This window comes from Pyrgilauda ruficollis, unplaced genomic scaffold (assembly GCF_017590135.1).
Source record: "Pyrgilauda ruficollis isolate IOZ18807 unplaced genomic scaffold, ASM1759013v1 scaffold139, whole genome shotgun sequence".
Lineage (NCBI taxonomy): Eukaryota > Metazoa > Chordata > Aves > Passeriformes > Passeridae > Pyrgilauda > Pyrgilauda ruficollis.
Window position 1 is genome coordinate 716,888 of NW_024512432.1, and position 21,553 is coordinate 738,440.

The window sequence follows — 21,553 nt, forward strand, 5'->3', positions numbered from 1 at the left end:
ATTTCTCCATGTTTGCATAAAGTTAAGTTCCCTTTTATGATTTCTTTTATACCTCTACTGGGCCTTTTCTTTATGGAAAACATATTCTGGATAAAGCTCAGAGCATGGAAAACATGTTTCTGGAGGAAGCAGTACAATTAAATGGCATTTCTTCGTCTCCTGAACCCTTTTTTCCTGTAAGTTTAGCCAAGGCTCTGGATAGATGTGCTGCTGATGGACCATGGCATCTAGGTAGGTTGCTGTTTTCCAAGACCAGAGATTTGGTGGCGTGTAGCCATGGAGAAATGGATCATCAGCTTGTAGAAGGAAACTGGAAAACCTGTTGTTTTTTAGTTTATGTGAGCTTTCCCTGCAAGATCCCTCTTCCTCTCTTCCACTGGGGTCTGTTACTTCCCCTGTTATTGCTGTAGTCATTAATTATTTGTCTGTGCTTCCCCTAAGACAATGTGTGGGGAAGATCCTGGCTGGAGGACGCCTGAGGATAAGCCAGCATGCTGCTGGCCCACGTGCCAGCGGGAGGGACCTGGCAGGATATCAGGACCTTTAGCAAATTCCAGTGGCAGGGTCCTGCTGGAGAGAGCTGCTCTGCTAAATGCATTGCAGAACATTTCAGTCTTCTCCTGCCAGGGGCAAATTGAACGCTGACAATCCCGAATTTAATAAACCAGGCAATCCACGGAATAATCCCGGCTTTGTTTGCTGAGGGCTTTGCGATGGCTGTGCTGGTTTTGGATGGTGGTGTTGTTTCTGCTCAGGCAAGGCAGATCTCCACAGAAACATCCTTGGCCCTGCTAGGAGGGTGACAGGCACTTTCCTATAAATACAGTTTCAGTCCTGTTGGCTTGCAGCAACCAACTTTGCTTGGAGAGCCAAAGCCAGCACCCCCATCGTTAGGGAATGCTCTGCCAAGAGAAAGCCTTCCAAAATGACAGCACTGCTTGCTGCTCCTCAGGCTAAGTGAGGTACTGAGGTTTCACCTCGGGATGATCTGCAGGACTCATCATCATGGAATGCTGAAATAATATTCACACATTTTTCTTACTTTAAAAAAACCCCATGGAAATAAACAGAAGGGCAGGAGAGGAGAGCAGTGAAAATGAGCTGGCAAGCTCCACTCTTGCTTGCTGCACTGTGTCGTGGGTCATCCCTCAGGTCCAGGGAGGGCTTTGAATCCCATGGTCACCCACAGCTCTGTGAAGCCCCTGCCAGGTCCCCATCCCTGTCACAGCAGAGGTGTTGGCAGAGCCCACGCTGCAGAAAAAGCATTTACCTTCAGATGGGAAATAGCAGCGTGGCTCCCTCGAGGGAGCAAATAAATCCAAGAGAAGGATGAGTTAGCAGTTCAGGAGCTCGCAGGAGGGGACAGGCAGTCAGACTCAGGAAGGAAGGAGAAATGCAGGCATTTCATTTGGCTAGCATATGGCTGGGTGCCTTTGGTGCTCATGTGCCCCCAGGGAAATACCTGCTGGAAGCGGTCAGCAAGGTGATGGGGAATGTGCTGAGACCCTGGATAGCTGCCGTGTTGTTTGCCTCTCTGAAGAGCTCAGGGCAGGGCTTGGAAGGGGAGGGTTCCCAGCAGGAGTGCTGGGAGCAGTGGGTGCCATGCCCTGGCCGTGGCTGCCATTCAGTGGCAGTCCCCTGGCACTGCACTAGGGACTATCCTTTGGAGCTCATTCCACCCTCCCTGGGCACCAGGAAATCCCACAGAGGCTGGTATTCAGCCCCTGCCTCTGGTTTGTTCCAAACATCCCTGTTCCTGTCATGCCAGGCTGGCTGCCCACCTCTCTGGTGAGGGACAGAGACTCATTCCAGGGAGCCTGTCTGCTGCTCCCCTGCACCTTCCTCACTCCCAAAGGGAGATGTGCCCCATGTGGAGGTGGGGACAGCACTCAGCACTTGGAGGGAGCAGAAAGTGGTGTTTGAAAGGACACATCGTGGCAAAGAAGGGAAGTCAGTCCTGTATTTGGGAGTAATTCTGGATTAATATGTGTGAGAAACGGAGCAGGCAGAGATTGGGTTGGCATGACTCTTGTTGCTCAGGTGGGACTGCAAAGAACATCCTTTCTGCAGGGACTTGCATGGCTTACTGAGCTGGGTTGGACATGGAATCACAGGATTGTTTCAATTGGAAAAGCTCTCTAAGATCACCCAGTTCCACCAGCACTGCCAAAGTCACCACTAAACCATGTCCCCAAGTGCTGCTTTTAAATTCCTGCAGAGATGGCAACTCCAGCACTGCCCTGGAAAGCCTGTGCCAGAGCTTGACAACCCCTTCTATGAATGTGTTTTCCTAATGTCCTACCTAAACTTCCCCTGGCACAACCTGAGTTATTTTCCTCTTGTTCTGTCACCTGTTACCTGGGAAAACAGGGTGTACCACAAACTACAGGATCGTGCTGCCTTTTCTTCTTCTCTGCCTTCTGCTTCCAGTCACACCCCCAGTCCGAGGTGGAAGGCAGTTTGAAGCTCACTGGAGCACATTTGCCCAGCTGTTCCTTGACTTGCTGAGTGACTGGCATCATTCCCTCTGCTTCTTGACAAGATGTCCAAGTCCTGGTGAAGTGGGAGAGCGTGGTTGCACAAATGTCCTTGCGTCCCTCAGAGCACAGCAGGAGGATTTCTTGTTTATTCAGCTCTATTTTGCTTTATTACTTCCATGGCTTTGTTCCTCCATGTCATCCACCCGTGGGTGCAGTTTGGGTTGCTGACAGGCTGGGAATGTTGTCCCACCGTGTGTTAATGGTGCGTGGTGTCCGGGGAGGTTCTCACCTGGGCTCTCCCGCTCTTCTTGTCCCGCAGTTCATTCCCATGCCCGTGCTCTACGGTGTCTTCCTCTACATGGGAGTGGCATCCCTCAACGGCGTGCAGGTGAGTCCTCAGCCAGCACAGGGCTCCTTCCACAGCCCTCCAGCTTCACCCTTCTCCTTCGCTGCCTCCTCTTCCTTCCCAGGAAGCCCACGAAGGGTGGCAGCTGTTGGCAAACTTTGTCACAAGCTGTCCTGTGTCCGGGACAGTGGCCAGGTGGGCACTGGCGGTGCCAGGGGTGCTTTGTGAGGACCTGGGTCCATCTCTGGCAACCAGGATGGGGCTTGGCGCAGCCTGGTCTGGTGGAAGGGGGTGGAACAATAGGATCCCTTCCAACCCAAACCATTCCAGGATTGTACAGGCTTCTGCCCAGCTCAGGCTCACTCCCAGGGTATTTCGGGTGCTGTGCTGCAGACTGAAGGCAGGGAAGGAGGATGATGTATGGCAGCAGGGTTGTTCCTCCATGCTAAGGAGCAGGGACATTGTTCTCCAGGGAGGGGAAGCCACTCCCCTCTCTTTGTCATTGAGGAAATCTTACATAAGGAGCCATTCTCATGCCCAGCGCCTGTAGCTGGCCCAAGGTTGCTGGAAGTGGTTTTGTTGCTTTCTGGCACCCTGTTAATTGTGGCCTTTCTTTTTGGTGCCGGGTTGTGCCCTGAGGGGAAGGAACTGCCTGTTCTGTGAGCCCCAGAATTCCCTCAGGCATTCTGGAAATCAGCTCCAGTTCCATTCACTGGGGCAGGTTCTGTCTGCTCCCGCAGCGGGCAGTGAGCCCGTGCTCGGGCAGGGGACAGCGAGGGGATTGTCCTGCTGCCCCGGGCTGCCTCTCCTGGAGGGGATTTCCCCTGCTCCAGACCCAGGTGGTGGGAGGACTGGGATCAACAGTGTTTTTTACTCAGTGAGAAATCCCCATTTTGGTTGAACTCCAAGTCCATGCGGTCCGGCACAGGGCAGAGGGGCACTGCTGGGAAAGCTGCCCGTCTTCCTTGCTCTTCAGCGAGGTGCTCTTCTGTTTTCTGTCTGCCCTCGCCTCTGTTGCCCTCTGCTCCTGATTTATTTGGGGAAAACAAAAGCATTGTTCCTAAAGGCTGAATGTCTTTCCTTGGTAGGAGCAGGGAAGGGGGAGGACAGCAAAAATGTCCCAGAGTGTGGTGCTGACCCTGGTTTGGGCATTCATTTCTTGTTTTCTCTCATTTTTGTGCATCCTGGGTTTCATTTCAGCATTTCTCCGTTTTCTTTCCCAGTTCATGGATCGGCTGAAGCTGCTCTTGATGCCTCTAAAACACCAGCCTGACTTCATCTACCTGCGCCACGTCCCGCTGCGCAGGGTCCACCTCTTCACCTTCCTGCAGGTGGTGTGCCTGGCCCTCCTCTGGATCCTCAAATCCACCGTGGCTGCTATCATATTCCCTGTCATGGTAGGTGATGCTGTCCTTCACAGCCCTCCCTTTCCCCACAGGCTGCTCCTTCCCTGCTCCTACACTCCTGTGAGTGTGTAAATCCAGGCTCTCCCTGGCCAGCCCCTGCCTCACAGCTCCTCTCACGGCACTCATGTAGGACTGCTCGGGCTCAGTGTGGCCGTGGCTGCCTTTCCTTAAATCCTCTGGAGGAAAACAGCCTGGAAAGTGAATTTTTTCCCAGGAAGGTGTAGTTAGTGTTGACCATTTCTGGCTGCCGAGGTTAGATTTGCTGTGGTTTCTCCTTGAGCTGCTTGAACCAAGGAGAGGGGCAGAGTTTTTCTGGTTTAGTCCATGCTAGCTACCAGGTGCAAAATGTCTCCTTGGCTTTTAAACAGCACAAATTGACAAAGCCAAGAAGGAGGCTTAGTGCTAAGAGGTGCCCAAGGGAGGGAAAGGAAATGTCTCTTTTCCTTAGGCTCAAGTGAAAAGACACTAATGTTGTTTACCATCTGTGGGTGACTATTCATATTATTACTAGGTCTATAGACACAGCCTGGCACTCTGGCTTGGAGATGGGTCTGACTTGTGCAAAGGCAAAGCTTTAGGAAACTCCTGAATAAATCTTGGGCCCAGGTCACCTAATTTCAGGTTTATGGGCAAGTAAAATCTGAGTTGTGGGGGCAGGTAGGAGCTGCAGTGCTTATTTAAGGGAGAGGAGGAGGGAGGGCAGAACCCAGGTAAAGAACAAGATGGTGCAATGAGAAACCATGATGCCAGTTAAAAAATCCTCCAAATTTTTTGTTGCTGAGACACATGCTCCTGTGAAAGATGTTAAAAATCAGTAATTCCCACTGATGTGGCATTCCATCAACTCCATGGCTGTGTTGCACTGATGCTGGAAGCTGAATCTGAAATCTCTTTGTCCCTGTTAGAATCTGAGTGAAACCCGAGGCTGACAGAGTTTGTTGGAATGGTGCAGACTCAGGGAAGGCGCAGCCACAGCTTCCATGGAGCTGGATAGGATGGCAAAAGCTCCATTTCCTGCACTCAGGAGCACAAAACTGCAAACTTCAGTGTTGTGAGGGTTCAGCCGGGGCCAAGTCCCTGTTTATTTGGAGGAAAGGCATTTTCAGCACAGTAATTCATAGTGGGATGTCAGGGTGTCTGCGTGGCGTCCCTCCTGTCTCTCCACCCCTGAGGAGTCCGAAACCGTGTCGTAGCTTACGCAAGTCAGAGCTCGAGACCTTTTCCTGGGAATTGTTTGTGCTGTGGATCGTGATTGCCTGGCACAAAGTTGTCCTGAAAGGCAGCCTGTTGGGAATAGGTTACAGCTTCCAGCCTGTTGCTGTACCCACGGGCAAAGCCTGTGTGGGATCTGTGCTGGGGCTGTCAGACCCAGCATCGGTGTAAGCGCCCGTTTCAGACACATCCCTTCCTTTTTTCCCAGTGCTTTCGTTGCAGCCTTGCACAGAACAAGCTTTTCCTCCAGTTTCCTGCTGCCACAACCCCAGTAAACTTTATTCTGCAAACTCTGGGGGCGTGGACTGCCACTTGTGTGATTTCTTAAGAGTTCAGCTGGGCAAGTGGTGAGAAATAAGTCTGGGTTTTATTACTCAGGCTGTCCTGTGAACCTGCCTCCAAAAGTAAATTAAAGTGCTCATTTGTTTTGCTATTTATTTCCCAATACAGCAGTATTATATACAGGAGTATCCCCTGCTTCTGATTTTTTTTTCTGACATGGGGCAGTCACAGCACAACCTCTTAAGCTGACAGAGATGTCCCAGGTGTTCACCACCTTCTTTGTGTGTTCATTTACAGCCAGAATTCAAGAGTGTGTGCTTAGAAGCAGAGCTGAGAGGAATGCAGTGTGCCAAGTGAAAGGTAAAATGTGACTGGGAATCCCTCTCTGCCTTTGCAGATCTTGGCCCTGGTGGCAGTCAGAAAAGCCATGGACTACCTCTTTTCCCAGCATGACTTAAGCTTTCTTGACGACGTCATTCCAGAAAAGGACAAGAAGAAGAAAGAGGATGAGAAGAAGAAGAAAAAGAAGAAGGGCAGCATGGACAGTGACAATGACGATGTAAGGAGCTTCCTCAATTGTCACATTGCTCCTTCCTAGGTAGCTAACCCCCCCCACAGCCCTGCCCAGTGCTGAGGCTGGAAGTTTGCCAGCCACTTGTGGAGCTGCAACACATGGGTCCCAAAGGAAACTTAATTCCTACACTGCCTTCCCTTTTCCAGCCTGTGGTGGGTGGTGGGTGCATTGCTAGGGGTGAAGTCACACTTCCCAAGAGCACCAGGTACCTGCTGAGATGTCATGCCCCTTGCTAGAATGCCTCTTGTCACCCTGCTTCCCTCCTACTCCTTTCTCCCCTTCGTTGTCTCTTACATTTTAGGAGGAGGATGCTTTTCACCAGCAGCTCTGGTCCTACTGGTTGTCCTTTTAAAACATTTCTGTAATGGCTCTTTTGGAAAGCACAAAATAGATGTGATTTGTGATACTGCAGGAGAAACTGCTTGGTGATGGTAAAACTCACCACCTACATGTTTCCTGAGCATCCCTGCCCTCTGCAGTACACTCTGGTCCTCCCTCAGGTGGCAGCATGCCCTAAATAGTGAAAAGTGACCTGGCTAGAGCAGACTCATGTGCCTTTGACTGTTCTCTTTCCTCCTGTATCCATAAGAAGAAGAAATGTAGTCTTGGTGCCTTTCAGTGTTCTCCTGCTCAGGTCTAACTCAACTCCTTTAAATTGATGTTGAAGTGCTAAACACGCTCCGTGGTGAGTTCTAGGCATGGTGTCACTTCTTCTGCTCATGTCCATGAAGAAGGGCCTTGCTTCATGGGCTGTAGGGAGAGGGAAGGTCTCCTGGAGCTGGAAGAGAATCTCATTTTAGCACAGCAGGAAAAACAGCTGGGAGGATTGCCTTTGAGTTCAGCCAACATCTGCCCTGCCCTGCTCCAGCTCCCAGGGTTGTCTTTAGCACCTCTGGGCAAACCCAGATGAGAGTAAAGAGGCCCTGCTGAGTAATCAGCAAAGGTTTGGCTCCATCCCCTCCTCCTGGCTGCTGTGAATCCATCCCAAGCCATGGCTTCCCTCTCTCCTGTATGTTTTAAGATATTTCCTCTCTTCCCAGGCTTTTCCTGAATTCCAGGTACAGTAATTAATCTAATGGCTAAGACATTTTATGCAAAACATTGGTTCTTAACTCCTGCTGGTTTTTTTCAGCACTTGCTTTTTACCAGCTTCCTGAACATACAGCACTGGGCACTACTGGTTGGATTATTTTCACACTTTCCCTTCCAGAAATATCCACCCCAGAGTTAATCCTGTGGGATCTGGGGGGCAATGCATGGATCCAAGTTCAGCCAAGGGAATTGCTGGGTGTTGCTTGTGCTTTATTTGAGTTATGCTTGTCCCTCAGCCTCATGAAAATAGTCCTGAGGAAACACTGGATATCAGTTATGTTAAAAAATAAATGAAAAATAAGAATAACAATCCAGGGAGAGCCAGTCTCTGGCCTCCCTAGTGTTTTCCTGCCCTGACTGGAAGGTCTCCTCCCTCCACCCTGGTGTTGTGGGTCTGCTTCTCTTCAGGAACAAAGATGTCCCAACATTTCTGGCAAATCCCACCTTCCTGCCTCTGCCAAGTTAGGCAGAAACAGCCTTTCCTTGGCTATGAGGAGTTCCCTTTGTTTTTCAAGAAGCCAGACAATTCCCAGCCCCTCCTAATAAGCAGGTGGGTGATGGAAGGCAGGGGTGTGAAAGCTGGTGGTGCCCCAGCTCTGGGGGACCCCAGCTTTTCCCTGTGCCCCCTCCTGAGCTGCCTGCTGCTTCTCTGGCTGGGCCAGGCTTGCAGAATTCTTCCAGGGGCTCTGGAATTGAGGAACCAGAGGTGTAACTGGAACTGGGTTTGACTGCACTTGCTGAGCCAGTCTGATGTGAGGAGCCCCTGCCATGTCATATCTGCTCTCTGTAGAGCAGTAGGGAACAAGCAGGGGCTTTTACAAGAATCCCAGCAGGATAAAAGGGTTTGGAGGAGCTTTCCCAGCAGCCAGGGCCCTGCTGTGTCTGCCCACAAATGCATTTTCCATCTCTGTTTCCTGCAGCTGACTCCAGGCACAATGGGCTGGTGTCTTCTGAGCGGTGGGGTGGGCAAGGAGGAGATGTATTGCAATTTACAGTGCCACAAGATGGCTCTTTTCTGTTTTATTTTTGGAATGTGAAGGTAATGAAGGGAAGTGGGATGCAGTGGGGAACAAGTGGAATCAGTCCATTTTGCAGCTAAGCTGGAGGATGCTTTTCTCTTCTCTTTTTTTTTACCTACAGAACTATGTGAAGGATAATTTTAATGTGTGGGAGATGATGAGAGAGAGAGCAGTGGGAATATTCTAAGACCTTTTACACATTTCTTTCACAGTCTGACTGCCCCTACTCAGAAAAAGTCCCAAGTATTAAAATACCAATGGACATCATGGAGCAGGAGCCTTTCCTAAGTGATAGCAAACCTGCTGACAGTGAGTAGAACTAAGCTCTTGCATGCCTGCTTGACTCTGACTTGCACTACCAAAATATATCTCTGTATATTTAGAGTGATTTTTAAAAAAAAAATTAATCTTTCCTTTTACTTCAGAAGTATTCTCTTGGTTTTTTTCTTTCCCCTCTCCTTTTTAATTTCCAGGCCCCTGCTTTATGACAGATTTTGCTTTTGTGAGCTTTTTTTTTTTTCCCCTTTGCTGCTTACAAAATCAGTGTTGTTCCTTCTGGTGCCTCCAGTTTAAGTGCTTTTCTCCAGCTCCTGACAGGTCTCCTGGCCACCCACTCTCTCTTCCTCTCCTTCTCCCTCTCCCCCTTGGTGTTAACCTTCTGATAGTGGGATTTATTTTTTTTTTCCACTGGTGTTCTGGATTTGCAGCTCTGTCCTGTCACTGTTTGTTCCCTTAGGTGCCAAGCAGTTGCAAAAATCAGCATTTAACAGAGTAATTACTTATTTGTGTCATTAAGCTGCACAGGCAGAGATCAGTTGGCCATTAACATATTTCCCTTCTTAGGTGCTTGTGCTCTTCTTTTAGGTTTTCATTTCTGATGTTAATAGCTGTAATTGTTGAATTTAATCTTTATTTTCAGTCATTCCCACTTTACATTTTCCTCTTTTAAGTGAGGAATCACAGCTGACCTTGGTGGTTTTGCCTTTGGGGTGGCTTTTTAACATACTAAGGGTGTCATATGCCCTTTTCTTCTGAGGTGGGAGGGGAGAAGTACAAACCAAATAAATTAGTGCTGCTGCCTGGCTAGTGCTTCTAGGAGCAGGACCTAGACCCCAGATCTTGAGATCCTTAAATTATCCATAGGTCCTAGGAGCTGGGAGCCAGGTTCCTTTCCTTTTGGTAGCATACAGAGACCTCAGGGAGTGGTAAACCTTACCCTGGAGCTTTTAGATGCAGAAACACCCAGAGACTGGGATTATAAAATAAAACCATTGGAAAGGAGGCATTTCCTTGGCTGTTTGGATATCCTCAGTGTTTTGCTGATGTCAGCATGTCATCCAAAATCAGCCACAGGCAACCTCATATCCTCCTCATTTCATGGTTTTATACATTCCTGATACCAAAAACAAACTGCAACCTAAATATTGTTACTCAGGATTTTAGGATCAGATGCCTTTTTTTCCAACATCCTAAGGGCTAAAATAGTTAAGGGAAAGGTGCTTGTGCCATCAGCCTGATTTTTGGGATGCCCTTGGAGATGGAACAGAGAAAATCAGCCGTGGGCTGAGCTGTGGTTGGTTTGTCTATTTATACATTTTTGTAACCCAGTATTTTATTTGCTGGCTTCTAATTAAAACCAATGCAAAATAAAAATTAAAACATATCAGGCCACTGGAATAACAAAACCCAAACCAAGCTGGAATGCAGCAGCACTGTGGGATTGTGCTTGAAGGTAACTCTGTGATCCAGAGCACATTCCTGACAGCACCCCTACCACTGGCTGTGCTGCAGCAAGAGCAGGAATAGGGCTTTATTCCCAGAGAAGATGCCTCCCTAGGGTCAGGAGAGAGAAGTTTCTCCCAGGGAGCTGGGCTGTGCCAGGGCAGGTGCCAGGTAAGTGTCAGGCCTGACAGGGCTGGTGGCACCCCGGGGGTTTTTCCTGCAGAGGAGGGAATGCTCAATCCATCTGGCAGCTGGCAGGAAGAGAGCTTGGCCCATGGCTGTGGGTTGGAGGAGCAGAGGCAGGGCTGGAGGCAGCAGTGACACCGAGGCTTTCTTCCCCCAGGAGAAAAGTCACCAACATTCCTCGAACGCCACACGTCGTGCTGATACAATTCCCTTCCTTCAACCACACGCCATGCCAAGGTAAGCACCCACAAATGCACCTCTGCTCCCCAAGGAACACAGCCACCTTCCCCACCTGGGTGGCTCCTTCCCAAGGTGATTCCATAGTTACTCCAGCCCCTGGCAGCGCTTGGGATGGGCAGTGGAGAACCTGGGAGACCTGGAGGCTCCACTGGCCTGGGAGACCTGGCCTCCACTGGCTGCTGCATGAGGACTGCATTGGGAATCAGACCAGGAGAAACACGTGGGGGCACTGGGAGGAGCCCAGAGGGTTGTTGCCAAGGGGAAATAATCCATTTTTCCATATCTGTGGTGGAAAATACAGAATAATCTTTAGCAAAGAATAATCTCAAACTGCAGCAAGTAATAATTGCTGAGAGTCCAGCCCCTTGGGGCCAGCTTGGACCTCCCAGCACCAGGACTGTGGTGTGGAGCAAGGCAGGTTTATCCCTCTGAAATGCCAGAGATGTGTCTGTGCTTGCAGGTGTTAGACAGGCACTGAAATTCATCCCAGCGGCGATGCCCGGATTATTCCAGTGGCACAGCCTGGGGTGGAGCACCCTGGAAGTGTCCAAGCAGTGTTCAGACCAGCTCATTCAGATTATCTGTGTGTGGGCCTGACCTTAAACCTGGCTGTATATTCCCAAAGCCCAGCATTTGTGCTGCTCTGACCTTGTCTGTCTTCTCCTTTGCAGCCCTCCACGAACTCCAGTAAAAGTTGTGCCTCAAATTAGAATAGAACTTGAGCCTGAAGACAATGGTTATTTCTGGAGGAGCAAGGGAACAGAAACTACTTTGTAATTTGTCTGTCTGTCTGATCTTTTACGAATCCATTCTGTCACTAGCCAAATGTTCAGAAGCTCCCTGCTCCCCCCGGCCAAGGTAACCGAGCCCCCGCCGCCCCTCCGTGCTGGGCTGCCCGGGACTGGGAATGTCCCTGCCCGGGACTGGGAATGTCCCTGTGGGAGCACCAGAGGCACTGGCTGCTGTCAGCCCTGCCTGGCAGGACAGAGCTGAGCTCCAGGCTGCTCCTTGGCTGCTCCCAGATACCTGCTGGAACGTGCTGCTAACCCTCACGTGCTCTCACCTGTAGATAGAAGAGAAGGTACTTCACTCCCGGCACAGACAGACCGTTGCCATCGCTGTAGCATGTTTGGAAATGTCCCTTTCCTATGCAATTTTTTTTAAAGAAACACTTTAATGGACTTAATCCGTCAGGTACATGGAAGAGTGTTATTTTCCTAGATTATTTTGTTTAAATTATGGGGGCCTAACCTACGACTTTTTTTTTTTTTTTTTTTTTGACAATTTTTTTAACCTTTTTTTAATTACTGTAAAGAAAAATGAATTTTTTTCCTGCAGCAGGAAACATATAGTTATGAGTAGTTCTACCTCTTATTTCTAGATGCCAGGCTTTCTGTAAAAAATGTATTGTACCATATATAATGTGATTTTTACAAAAAAGAAACCCACGACATCACACCACAATCTCCAGGACGTGGCATAGGGCTGGATCAGTTCAAGTAACACCTCCTGCTCCGAAGCATCTGTTCTTCTTAGGGTTGAGTTGGCTTTTGGAGTTTTTGTCATGAGCAGTCCCTGCTGTGAAAGAAACTTAAACGAAGAGTCTGTATGGACAGGTGCTGGTTATATCCCTGTTGCTGATTTCTGACCTGGGATCCCTCCACGACTTTCTTGGAGCACCGGTGTGAAGACCCCAGGTGTGCCTCGGGCACAGTGCTCCAGGAGGAAGATGAAGGTGGCCTGCTGGGATGTCCGTCCTGACCCTGGGATTCACAGACACCCCCATCCTCCTGCATCCCACCTACAGAGCTTACCCTAAACCTTGGCCCCACACCCGGCAGAGCAGCAAGGCTAAGCAGGCCAGGCACGGGCATCCCAGGATTTTGGGGTGGACATCCCATCAGGAGAGAGGTTTTTCTCTCTGTAGCATGTTCATGCTGGAATGTGCATCTGCAGGCACGTTTGGGCTTCACCAGGACACGGGGAACACACTAAAAGCTTCGTCCAAAAATAGAAAACAGAAGAAGAAGAAGAAGTACCCCAGCTCTCGAGGCGAATTCCCTGATGGAGACAATCCCGTCACAGAGGATGGGCACATGCTGCCACTTGGTCCTTGTGAAACCAAAGTCTGGGTTGGTGAAGTCAAGAGGATTTTCTGATGGTGCTGAGACCTTAAATGCCAAATTTTAGCATCTGCTCCCACGCAGGAGCCACCGCCTCCCTACAGCCCTGCTCGCCCTCGAGGGGTCTCCCCTTCAGTTTCCATGGAATCTGTGCTGGGTATCCCAGGAGCCCAGCTGAAACCTGCTCTGAAAATGCTGGGGAGACTTGGGAAAGGCCTGAAGAGGAGCAGCTCTGGGATCCTTCTGCTGCCGGAGCACAGGCAACTTGGGAAGAGCGATGCCAGCTGTGGCCAGTGCTCTCCATCCCTCGGAGAACACCCAGGGGACACAGGCTGGAGTGCCCAGGAGCTGCTGTGGGATTGCTGCCCGTCCTGCCCAGCCCGTGCTGTGCAGCAATCCCAGAGGAGAGGTGCCACCAGGGGCTGTCCCGGTCGGTTCCATGGGCACAGCTTCCATCTGCTGCTGCCTGGTGACCTGTCTCCCCAAAAATCAGGCCTCCCCTTCTGAACCGTGTTAAATACCCTTGAAGTGTCCTGACCGCTGTTCCAGATCTTTCTCTCTCCTCGTGTTGTGCTTTCTGTGGTGTGCTGAGGGACAAAGGGCTGGCTTTGCCTGAGGAACACGCGCCTCCGGTGGCAGGGAAGAGCTGCAGGGACAGGGAAGGGCTCTCTGCGGGCCACACGCCTCGGAGAACAACTGGAACCTCCTTGCAATCCAATTTAGGTGTTTTGGCAGAAAATCCTGGGGGGGCTCTTCAGGGAATAAGTGTGGAGAATGACCCAAAGCCCTCGGGACGAGGGGCGGCCGTCAGACGTGACCCTGCCCAGCAAATGCCAGCTCCCAGCCCGCGGTGGGCACAGCCAGCCCGCTGCCCCTTCCCGTCTCCATCGGAATCAAGTCGCACTTTCAGATACTTTTGTTCTTGTTTTTAATTCTCCCAAGTCCCTGTTGTCTTTGGAGGAGAGAGCAAGGACTTGGGATGAAGTGAAGTGGATCGGATGGTGGAACTAAAAGGAGAAAAGCAGAAAACATTTCAAACATTATTAAAGTGATTTTTTTTTTTCCAATAATATAAAAAATGAAATTCCTTATAACATTATAGTATTTTACAGTTTTATGAAGCTTTCTATTGTGACTTTTATGGAATCAAAAGATGAAGATGATGAGATATTTTAGCATTTATATTTTTCAAAATTAAATAAATGTATACTGAAAATAAAGTAACTTTATGCATTTATGGGAGAGTGCATGTCTGTTTTCCCTCATTATCTGCCAAGTCTTGTCTGATTGAATTGAGATCCCAGAATGAGTTTGGGGCTCCCTGACACCCTGGTGTTGCACCTACTGAAGGATATTTTGGGATACCTGGGGGAGTGGTTGGATGTGGAGAGCGGCCAGAAGGTCCTGGGGGTGGCACAGCATCTCTGTCCACCTCCTGTCGCCTGCGCACAGCCAGGATGAGGCCAGTGCGCCTGGGCTTCTCCATAAAGCCTCTGCTTTCTGGGCTGAAACTTGCCATGATCTGCTTGCCTTTCTGAACGTGTCTTTGGCCAGGAATAACCACTGGAGGGCGCAGGGAAACGGCAGCCGTGGATGGGAGCGTCTCTGGCTGCGGCAGCGCTAGGAGTGCCCACAGCTGTGTGCCCACTGGGATCCCTGCATCCCTGCTGCACACCGTGCCAGCCCCAGCTCTCCTGGGATCCCTGCTGCACACCGTGCCAGCCCGGGCTCTCCCGGGATCCCTGCTGCACACCGTGCCAGCCCGGGCTCTCCCGGGATCCCTGCATCCCTGCTGCACACCGTGCCAGCCCGGGCTCTCCCGGGGCAGCTCTTGGAGGCGAAGGCGCCTCGGGGGAGCGCTGGGCTGCGGCTGCTTTCGGGATGTGCACAGCCCCGTGGTTGGTACCGCTGAGGGAACTGGAACTCAACCACCAAGCTAAGGGGAGAAGGAAGGGTCAGGAGCTGACCGGGATCAATCTCGGGGGTCTTTCCCAATCCGAATGGTTTTATTCCGGGATTGTGCCCCGCGCACGGGGAGCCACCTCCGTGCCCCTCAGCTCTCGTGGGCCAGCTCGGTGCCTCTGGAGGCTTTGCAGCTCCCTGGCTCCCGGGGACGCGCGCAGCGCTCGGACAGCTCTCACCTGTTCCAAGAAGCAGGCAGCGGGCATGGGAAAACCGCAGCAGGCGGCGAGCCAGGAGGGGCAGGTGCCGGTGGAGCCCCCGCGGAGCGGCTCCTCCCGGCCCCGCTGCCTCCGCAGGGCCCCGGGCACGGCCGGGGGAGCCGGGCCGGGCTCTGCCCCGGCGGCGCGGGGAGACACAGGACGAGAGCGCGCTCCGGGGCGGCGGGGCCGGCCCTGGCGGGGGCTGACCTGGGGGACCGCACCGGGCACGGGGCGCTGCGGCGGGGCCGCCATCGGGGTGGGGGGCCGAGCGCCGCTGGGGCCTGCCGGGGGCCCCGAGCGGTGCCGCCTCTCCCCCGCACCGGGGCCGGGCTGCGAGACCGAGCGCTGCCCGTGCCCGCTCGCGGGGCGCTGCTGCCTCTCCCCCGGCGGGCGGTCGCGGGTCTCGGCCGGACTGGGGCTGAGACAGGGCTGAGGACTGGGCAAGGCCCCGCCGGGACTCGTTGCCCCTTCCTGGCACGATGCCGGGACGAGGCTGCCCGAAAGCGGGTGATGGAGCTCACAACCGGAGCCGGGATGGGGCGTTCGGGTCCTGCCGGGGTCTGCCGGGCGGTTCCCGGGCCGCGCCGCCTCTCCACCGTCGAGAGGATCGAGGCAGCATCGGGCCCGGATCGGTATCGGTACCGGATCGGTATCGGTACTGGGATCGGTATCGGTAGTGGGATCGGTACCGGATCGGTATGGGGCCCGGATCGGTAGTGGGATCGGTACCGGATCGATATCGGTACTGGATCGGTATCGGGCCCGGATCGGTATCGGTACCGGATCGGTATCGGTACCGGGCCCGGGACCCCGCCGGGCGCCCTCTGGCGGACACGGAGCGCGCTGCAGCGCGGGCCCGTGCGGGCCGTGCCCCCCCAGATCCGGTCCCGGTGCCGGTGCCGCCCCGCATGCGGGGCCGGGGCGCTGCCGGGGCCCGGAGAACGGCGGCAGCGGTGCTTGCCCGTAGCCCCGGTGCTCCGGCAGCCCGAGCGGCCGCCTGTCCGTCCCTCGGTCCCTCCGTGTGCCCACGAGCGCACCCGGCCGCGGGCACCGAGCGGGCGCGGGTCCGAGCGCGGGCTGCTCCCGGCGCTGCCGGCAGCGCTCCCCGCCCCGCTGCCTTCGGGATCAGGGAGCTCCAAACGCGGCTTCTCCTGCCTCCAACGAGGGGCAGCTCCCCTGAGAGCCGCCAGGCGAGAGCTGATCCTCGCCCTCAGTGTCCCCGCGCGTCACAGCCCCCAGTGGCAGGAGTTCTGGTTTAAAAATCCCGTTAAAATATTTCATCTTTATTTCCGCTCGGGGAGGGTCCTGCCCGGGAGGGAAATGGCTAAAAAAGAGGACACAAAAATGCCAAAATGCTGCCAGGTGAGTCACAGCAGGCAAAGCCTCGGGATGTCCAGGTTTGTTTTATTGCCACGTCTGAAAGCTCTGCTGCTGGCCAGTGCCACCCTTGCTGCCCCCAGGGACCCCCAGGATGGGCCAGAACTGGATCTCTGGGGCCCCGATCCAGCATTGACTGGCTCCATCCTGGAGCAGCAACTGCACGGGAAACGTCGGTGACCACTGAGAAAGGAGAGACACCTGCGATAAAAACCCTTTTTGTAAAGAGTAACATCAACAATTTGGCTACACAATTGCAGCTTCCATATCCATACGACACAGTATCTAATTCCACCTCCAGGTCTGAGCTCGGCAAAAGGAAGAGTCACCTGCCCTCAGCGTAAATATTTAGTACACAAAATACTGTCAAGAAACCCACTTTTAATAAATATCTGCAGTTCTCACTCCTATACACAAGTATTTTACAGCGCCGTGCCGGGCAGAGCGCGGCCGGCTGGGCTGGGACAAGGTGGGGATGCACATAAATTAATTCTTGCAGTCGGATGCGCCGCGGGCAGGGAGGTCTGGAGCTGATCCACGCTGGAAATATAAATATCTCTCACACCTTGAAATCCACCTTGACACTGCTTTAAACACCAGCCCTTGGAATGCTCATAGGGCAGAACTTGATGGCCGGCACCTGGCACTGGAACAATACAGGAAAGCATTTGTGGGACAGCACAAAACTCTTACACTGATGCTGCTTTCCTGCATTTACCCAACAGCTGCAGTGGTGCTCGTGCAACGTCCGTTTCCAGGGAGACACGAGTCCTGAGGGTTCGTTCTTTCTGGGACAAGTGTTCCGTTGAGTTCCATGCCTGGTCCTGCCCGCAGCGGGGCATTTCCTGCAATGGGGGTGTTCAGATCCCAAAACCACAGGGCTGCTGAGGTTAGGGCTAACTTTTGGGCCCAGAGCTGGACGGAGCGACTCCCACTCACTGCCAGGGAAGTTCCTGTAGTGTTTCCTCTGCGTGTCCCAGCCGGCCAGGGAAGGAGGGGTGGGAGGAGGCCGGGAGCACCAGAAAGTGAACCAGCACTTCTTGTCCTTCGTATTTACAGGGGACGACCTGTGCCCTGCGGTGCCCTGCCCGGGGCACGCGGCGCGCTCCGCGGCGTCCGGAGGTCAGGGAGTCACACGGAGTGCCGAACAGCCCCTTGCCGCGGCTGTCCCGCACAAGCCTTCCCGCTCATCGTTCCACAGGGGCGGCCCTCGGAGGCCATCGCTTCCCTTCGCACCCCTCACCCTTCCCGGAGGTCCTGGCTGGAGGCAGAGCCGGCGCCGGGGCACTGCCAGGGCTGCTGCTGTTGGCAGGGGACCGCTGCAGGAAAGCCAAGAGCCGCGAAGTCTTGGCAGCCACGGGAGCTCTCCAGTGCGGAACGCCGGCACCTCTGGGCTCGGGGCTGGATGCCGCGCGCCGCTCAGCCTGCTGCGCTTCCCAAGGCAGCCGGCTCGGAGAGCTGCTCCCGGGCAGCAGCTGGGCCCGGGCGGGCACCGCGGGCGTGGGCACCGTCGGAGCCCTCGGCGGGCCGCCCGGATCCAGGGCCACATCCCCCTCGGTGCCAGCCCCTCCGGGTGCCGGGAAGCCGCCGCTTCGCCGGCCGCAGGACTCGCAGCACAGCCTGTGGTAGCCAGGGATGGAGCAGTATCGGGCCAGCACTTCCATCTGGCAGAAGATGGACTTGTCTCCCAGGCAGGGCTCATCTGGAAAACAAATGTGCCGGGGATGGGAACCCACTGATGGGCACTTGGGAAATGTTGGCACACGATGTTTTTAGAGGAGCATAGATAGCAATTCCCAGTGCCGACCTCCCAGCCAGCCCACCCCAAATCCCTTCCCCCAAATTCCAGCCTGAGAGGACATCATCCATCAGCAGCATTAAAGCCAAGGCAATCGTCCCTTCCAGAAATGAAATCCCAAGCAATAGCCCTCAGAGACGCCTTAAAATAAAATGTTAGAGTCAGATGAAGTTTTGTTCAGACTATGTTTGGTGTTTTTCAGGGACCAAACGGAACTGTGGCACTGATGAAAAGCTGTGACAGTGGGTCACAACTGAGGTGCCCTGAGGGCAGTGATTTACATCCCCTTCCTCAGGAAAAAGAACTTTCAGAGGCTCTTCTGGAAACTTTGAACCAAAATCAGCTTTCTGCAGGGAAAGATGTCCTCACCTGGGCACAGGGGCTGCCTCACCATGGGCTGGAAGCACATCCAGCCACCTCCTTCTCCTGCTTTAAAACATCAGCTGGAGCCTGAGCTCAGAGTGGATGAGAATCAGCTCACTTCCAAGTAACTCAGTAAAATACCCCACAAGGACACCCCTGGGGCTGGGGGATAAGGGTTATAAATAGCAAATCCTATGGAATAGAGACATGTCCTTGTCCTGATCCTGCTGAGCCTCCTCAGAACCCTTGCTGGCTCCTGGGAAAGGTGTCAAAGCAGCAGCTCTGCACGGGAATAGCTGTGCTCCACGAGGCACTGTATCCCAGGCTCAGCGTGGAATTCTGGGCTACAGGTACAATTCCTTGTGCCTTACCCTAGTGACAGTGACCCCTGTTTGGTCCTGTCCCCTCATGGCTCATTTTGGAGTATCCATTTGTGCTGGTTTAGATTCCACAACCCCTCCCAGAGCGTGGAGATTTGGGGTTATGCTTCTCCAGTTCCAGCAGGTTCCAGAAGGACCCAAAGCAAATCCCATCTCTCCAGTCTGGGGGAAAACACCTGCACCTGCCAGGAGCTCTGACTGCTTTTCCTACTAGCTCCTGAGCAGTGCCAGGGCCACCACAAGGGAGTTAAAACCCCAAATCCTACAGAGGGAACAATCCAAAGGAAGAAATGGCTGCCTCAACCCTGGAGCCAGCTCAGCTAGTGGAAAAACTCCCTTCCCACAGCAGGGGGCTGGAAAGAGATGAGCTTTAAGAGAACAACGTAATGGATTCCCAGGAACCTCATGAACGCTCTTGGTTCCACGTTTATGTATTTTTATTCCCTCACTTGGCAGCTTGCAGAACTTACCCTGGGATTTAGAGGTCAAGCAGGGTTTGTTTTGAACTGACCTTCACCTCTGGCCCCAGTCTGGGCCAGCTGTGTGAGCACTTGTACAGGACAGACCCAGAGCTGTGCCATCCTGAGGCTGCTGGACCAACACGAGAGAAAAGCTGCACTCTGTGTGTGAGCCCTGTGCCAGCAGGGTACCCTCCAGGGAGGAATCGTGCCCCCCACTGCAGCCATTCCAGCTGTTCCTTACCCTCACAGGCAGCGAGTTTACAGGCCCTCACGGACTCCGGGCGCTCGCCCTCGCAGCGGTCCCCGGCGCGGCACAGCACCTGCCGGCTCTCCGTGCCCTCGCCGCACGTCACCGAGCACTGCGGGACACAGAGGGCACGCTCAGGGCGCCCCGTGGCACGGCGCTTGGCAGCAATCCCCGCGTGCCGGCTTTGGGACAGGCTGGTGCTGCCCCCACCCCCCGCTGCCCACCTGGGACCAGGGCCCGGCTTTCCAGGGCGCGGGGCACGGCGCCCGGTTGCAGGAGCGCCGGCTCTCGGGGCGATCCCCGCTGCAGAGCTTGGCGGGCACGGAGCGGTTGGTGCCGTCCGCCAGGGGCTGGATGCAGCGCACCGTGCGCAGCTGGTAGCCAGAATTCCCGCACGTTTTGGTGCAGTGCTCCCACTCGTCTGCTGCCCAGCTGGGAAGGGAAAAGTGTTAACCTTTGTGTCCTGCTGTGGCTGCCTCAACCCTGGAGCCAGCTCAGCTAGTGGAAAAACTCCCTTCCCACAGCAGGGGGCTGGAAAGAGATGAGCTTTAGGGTGTCTCCCAACCCAATCTATTCCATGATTTTATATATTTTTATACATATGTACCACCCAATCAGATTGGTATCCATGCTTAAGACAGGTAGAAACTCCCCACCAGCATGCCCTCAAATTCATCCCACCCAGTCTGGCTGGGGCTACCCTGTCCCTGTCCAAAGGAACAATCCCAGCTGCACTCACAGGGGCTCTGTGCACTCCTGCAGGTTGCACATCCTGCGGATGGGCTTTGGCTTTTTGCTGCCTTCGCAGAAGCTTCGATGAACCATCTTGTTGTCGCTCTTCCTGCGGCACCCGTACTTGGTGTACTGGAACCCTGGGGAACGTGTCAGAGCAATCAGAAGAATCAGGTCCTTGTTAGAATGTTTGGCTTTAATAGGGTTTTCTGGCCTAGTGAATGGGTTTACAGGACACGTATTTTGGAATTTGCATTCCCCATTATGAACCATGGACAGACCATGAGTACAGGGAATGCTCAGGTGCATCAATGCCCGAGTTTGGGCATCCAAAGTAGCTTTGGAGTCTGAATTTAAACACCGAAAGAGGCCTTTTTCTTCCTGGGGAAGTGTGACACCTGGGAACAATCATGCACTTCAGGTATTTTAAGCCCGAGCCCTAAAATAACAAACGGCTGTTAAAGAAGGGAAGCCAGGAATCGAAATCATGCCCTTCCCGCAGAGCTTTGGCAATCTGTCTCCTGTTACAGGTGCCTCATCCCTGGCTCACCTCCGCCGCAGGGTTTGGAGCACTGGGACCAGCTCTTCAAGGCCCACTCGAAGGTGTCCGTGTCCTCCCGCAGCACGTTGTTGCTGTGGATGGTCGGCACCGAATCCTCGTGGATGATGTACCTGTAGGTCAGGCTGGACCTGGTGTCGTTCTCCCGAGGAATGATCTAGGAACAAGCAAACGTAAACCCAGCGCTGGTGCTGACTCCTCTGCTGAGCAGGGACACCGAGGTGCCCAAGGCCGAGCTCAACGCGTCACCCACCAGCACCACCACGGCGTCGTGCAGGGGCCCGTCCGTGTGCAGCGTCTCCGTGTTGTCCTCGATGCTGTACTCCCACTGCACGCCCAGGTCGATGAAGGACCGGGATCTGGCCTGCTCCCCTTTCCCATTCAGGATATAGTGTCCCGTAGCCTGGTTCTTGATTGCTGGGAGGAGTGAGAGCAGAGCCTGTCGTGCCTCGCCCGCACTGGCAGCAATCGGGGTGGCACGGGGAGGGGTGTTTCCATCAGATGATGAAGATAACAGATTTACATCACATTTTACTTTGCTCTCTGCACACAGGTTAGGCTGTCCCAGATGCTAAAATCTGTAAGTGAAGAGCTGAGGAACAGGAGCCCTGTGGAACTGCCTGGGTTTGGGCTTCCACAGCACACCCCAATAGCCAGGTACAGCGGGGATTATGATGGCAATGATGATGCTTTAATTAAAAGCCATTCATTAAGAGCTGGAATCACAGAATGGCTTGCATTGGAAGAGACCTTAAAGATCATTCAGTTCCAACACCCATTGTTCTTCTGTGC

General features: G+C 53.6%; 2 protein-coding genes across 11 annotated transcripts in view; one reads left to right on the forward strand and one right to left on the reverse strand.

Moving 5' to 3' along the window:
* Positions 1-11,824, forward strand: part of SLC4A4 (solute carrier family 4 member 4) — a 134,970-nt gene extending 123,146 nt beyond the window's left edge. For all 9 annotated transcript variants that reach the window (XM_041459670.1, XM_041459667.1, XM_041459673.1 and 6 more), the window contains 6 exons: positions 2,800-2,868; positions 4,050-4,223; positions 6,124-6,285; positions 8,624-8,720; positions 10,477-10,556; positions 11,231-11,824. In XM_041459670.1, coding sequence (XP_041315604.1) covers positions 2,800-2,868; positions 4,050-4,223; positions 6,124-6,285; positions 8,624-8,720; positions 10,477-10,520 — 546 coding nt within the window. In that variant the 3' untranslated portion in view covers positions 10,521-10,556; positions 11,231-11,824. The remainder of the gene's footprint in view (positions 1-2,799; positions 2,869-4,049; positions 4,224-6,123; positions 6,286-8,623; positions 8,721-10,476; positions 10,557-11,230) is intronic.
* A 4,282-nt stretch (positions 11,825-16,106) lies between these two features.
* ADAMTS3 (ADAM metallopeptidase with thrombospondin type 1 motif 3) overlaps positions 16,107-21,553 on the reverse strand; it is a 58,074-nt gene continuing 52,627 nt past the window's right edge. For both annotated transcript variants that reach the window (XM_041459676.1, XM_041459677.1), the window contains 6 exons: positions 21,015-21,178; positions 20,753-20,918; positions 20,210-20,342; positions 19,695-19,902; positions 19,465-19,582; positions 16,107-17,923 (listed from right to left, as the gene is read on the reverse strand). In XM_041459676.1, coding sequence (XP_041315610.1) covers positions 17,409-17,923; positions 19,465-19,582; positions 19,695-19,902; positions 20,210-20,342; positions 20,753-20,918; positions 21,015-21,178 — 1,304 coding nt within the window. In that variant the 3' untranslated portion in view covers positions 16,107-17,408. The remainder of the gene's footprint in view (positions 17,924-19,464; positions 19,583-19,694; positions 19,903-20,209; positions 20,343-20,752; positions 20,919-21,014; positions 21,179-21,553) is intronic.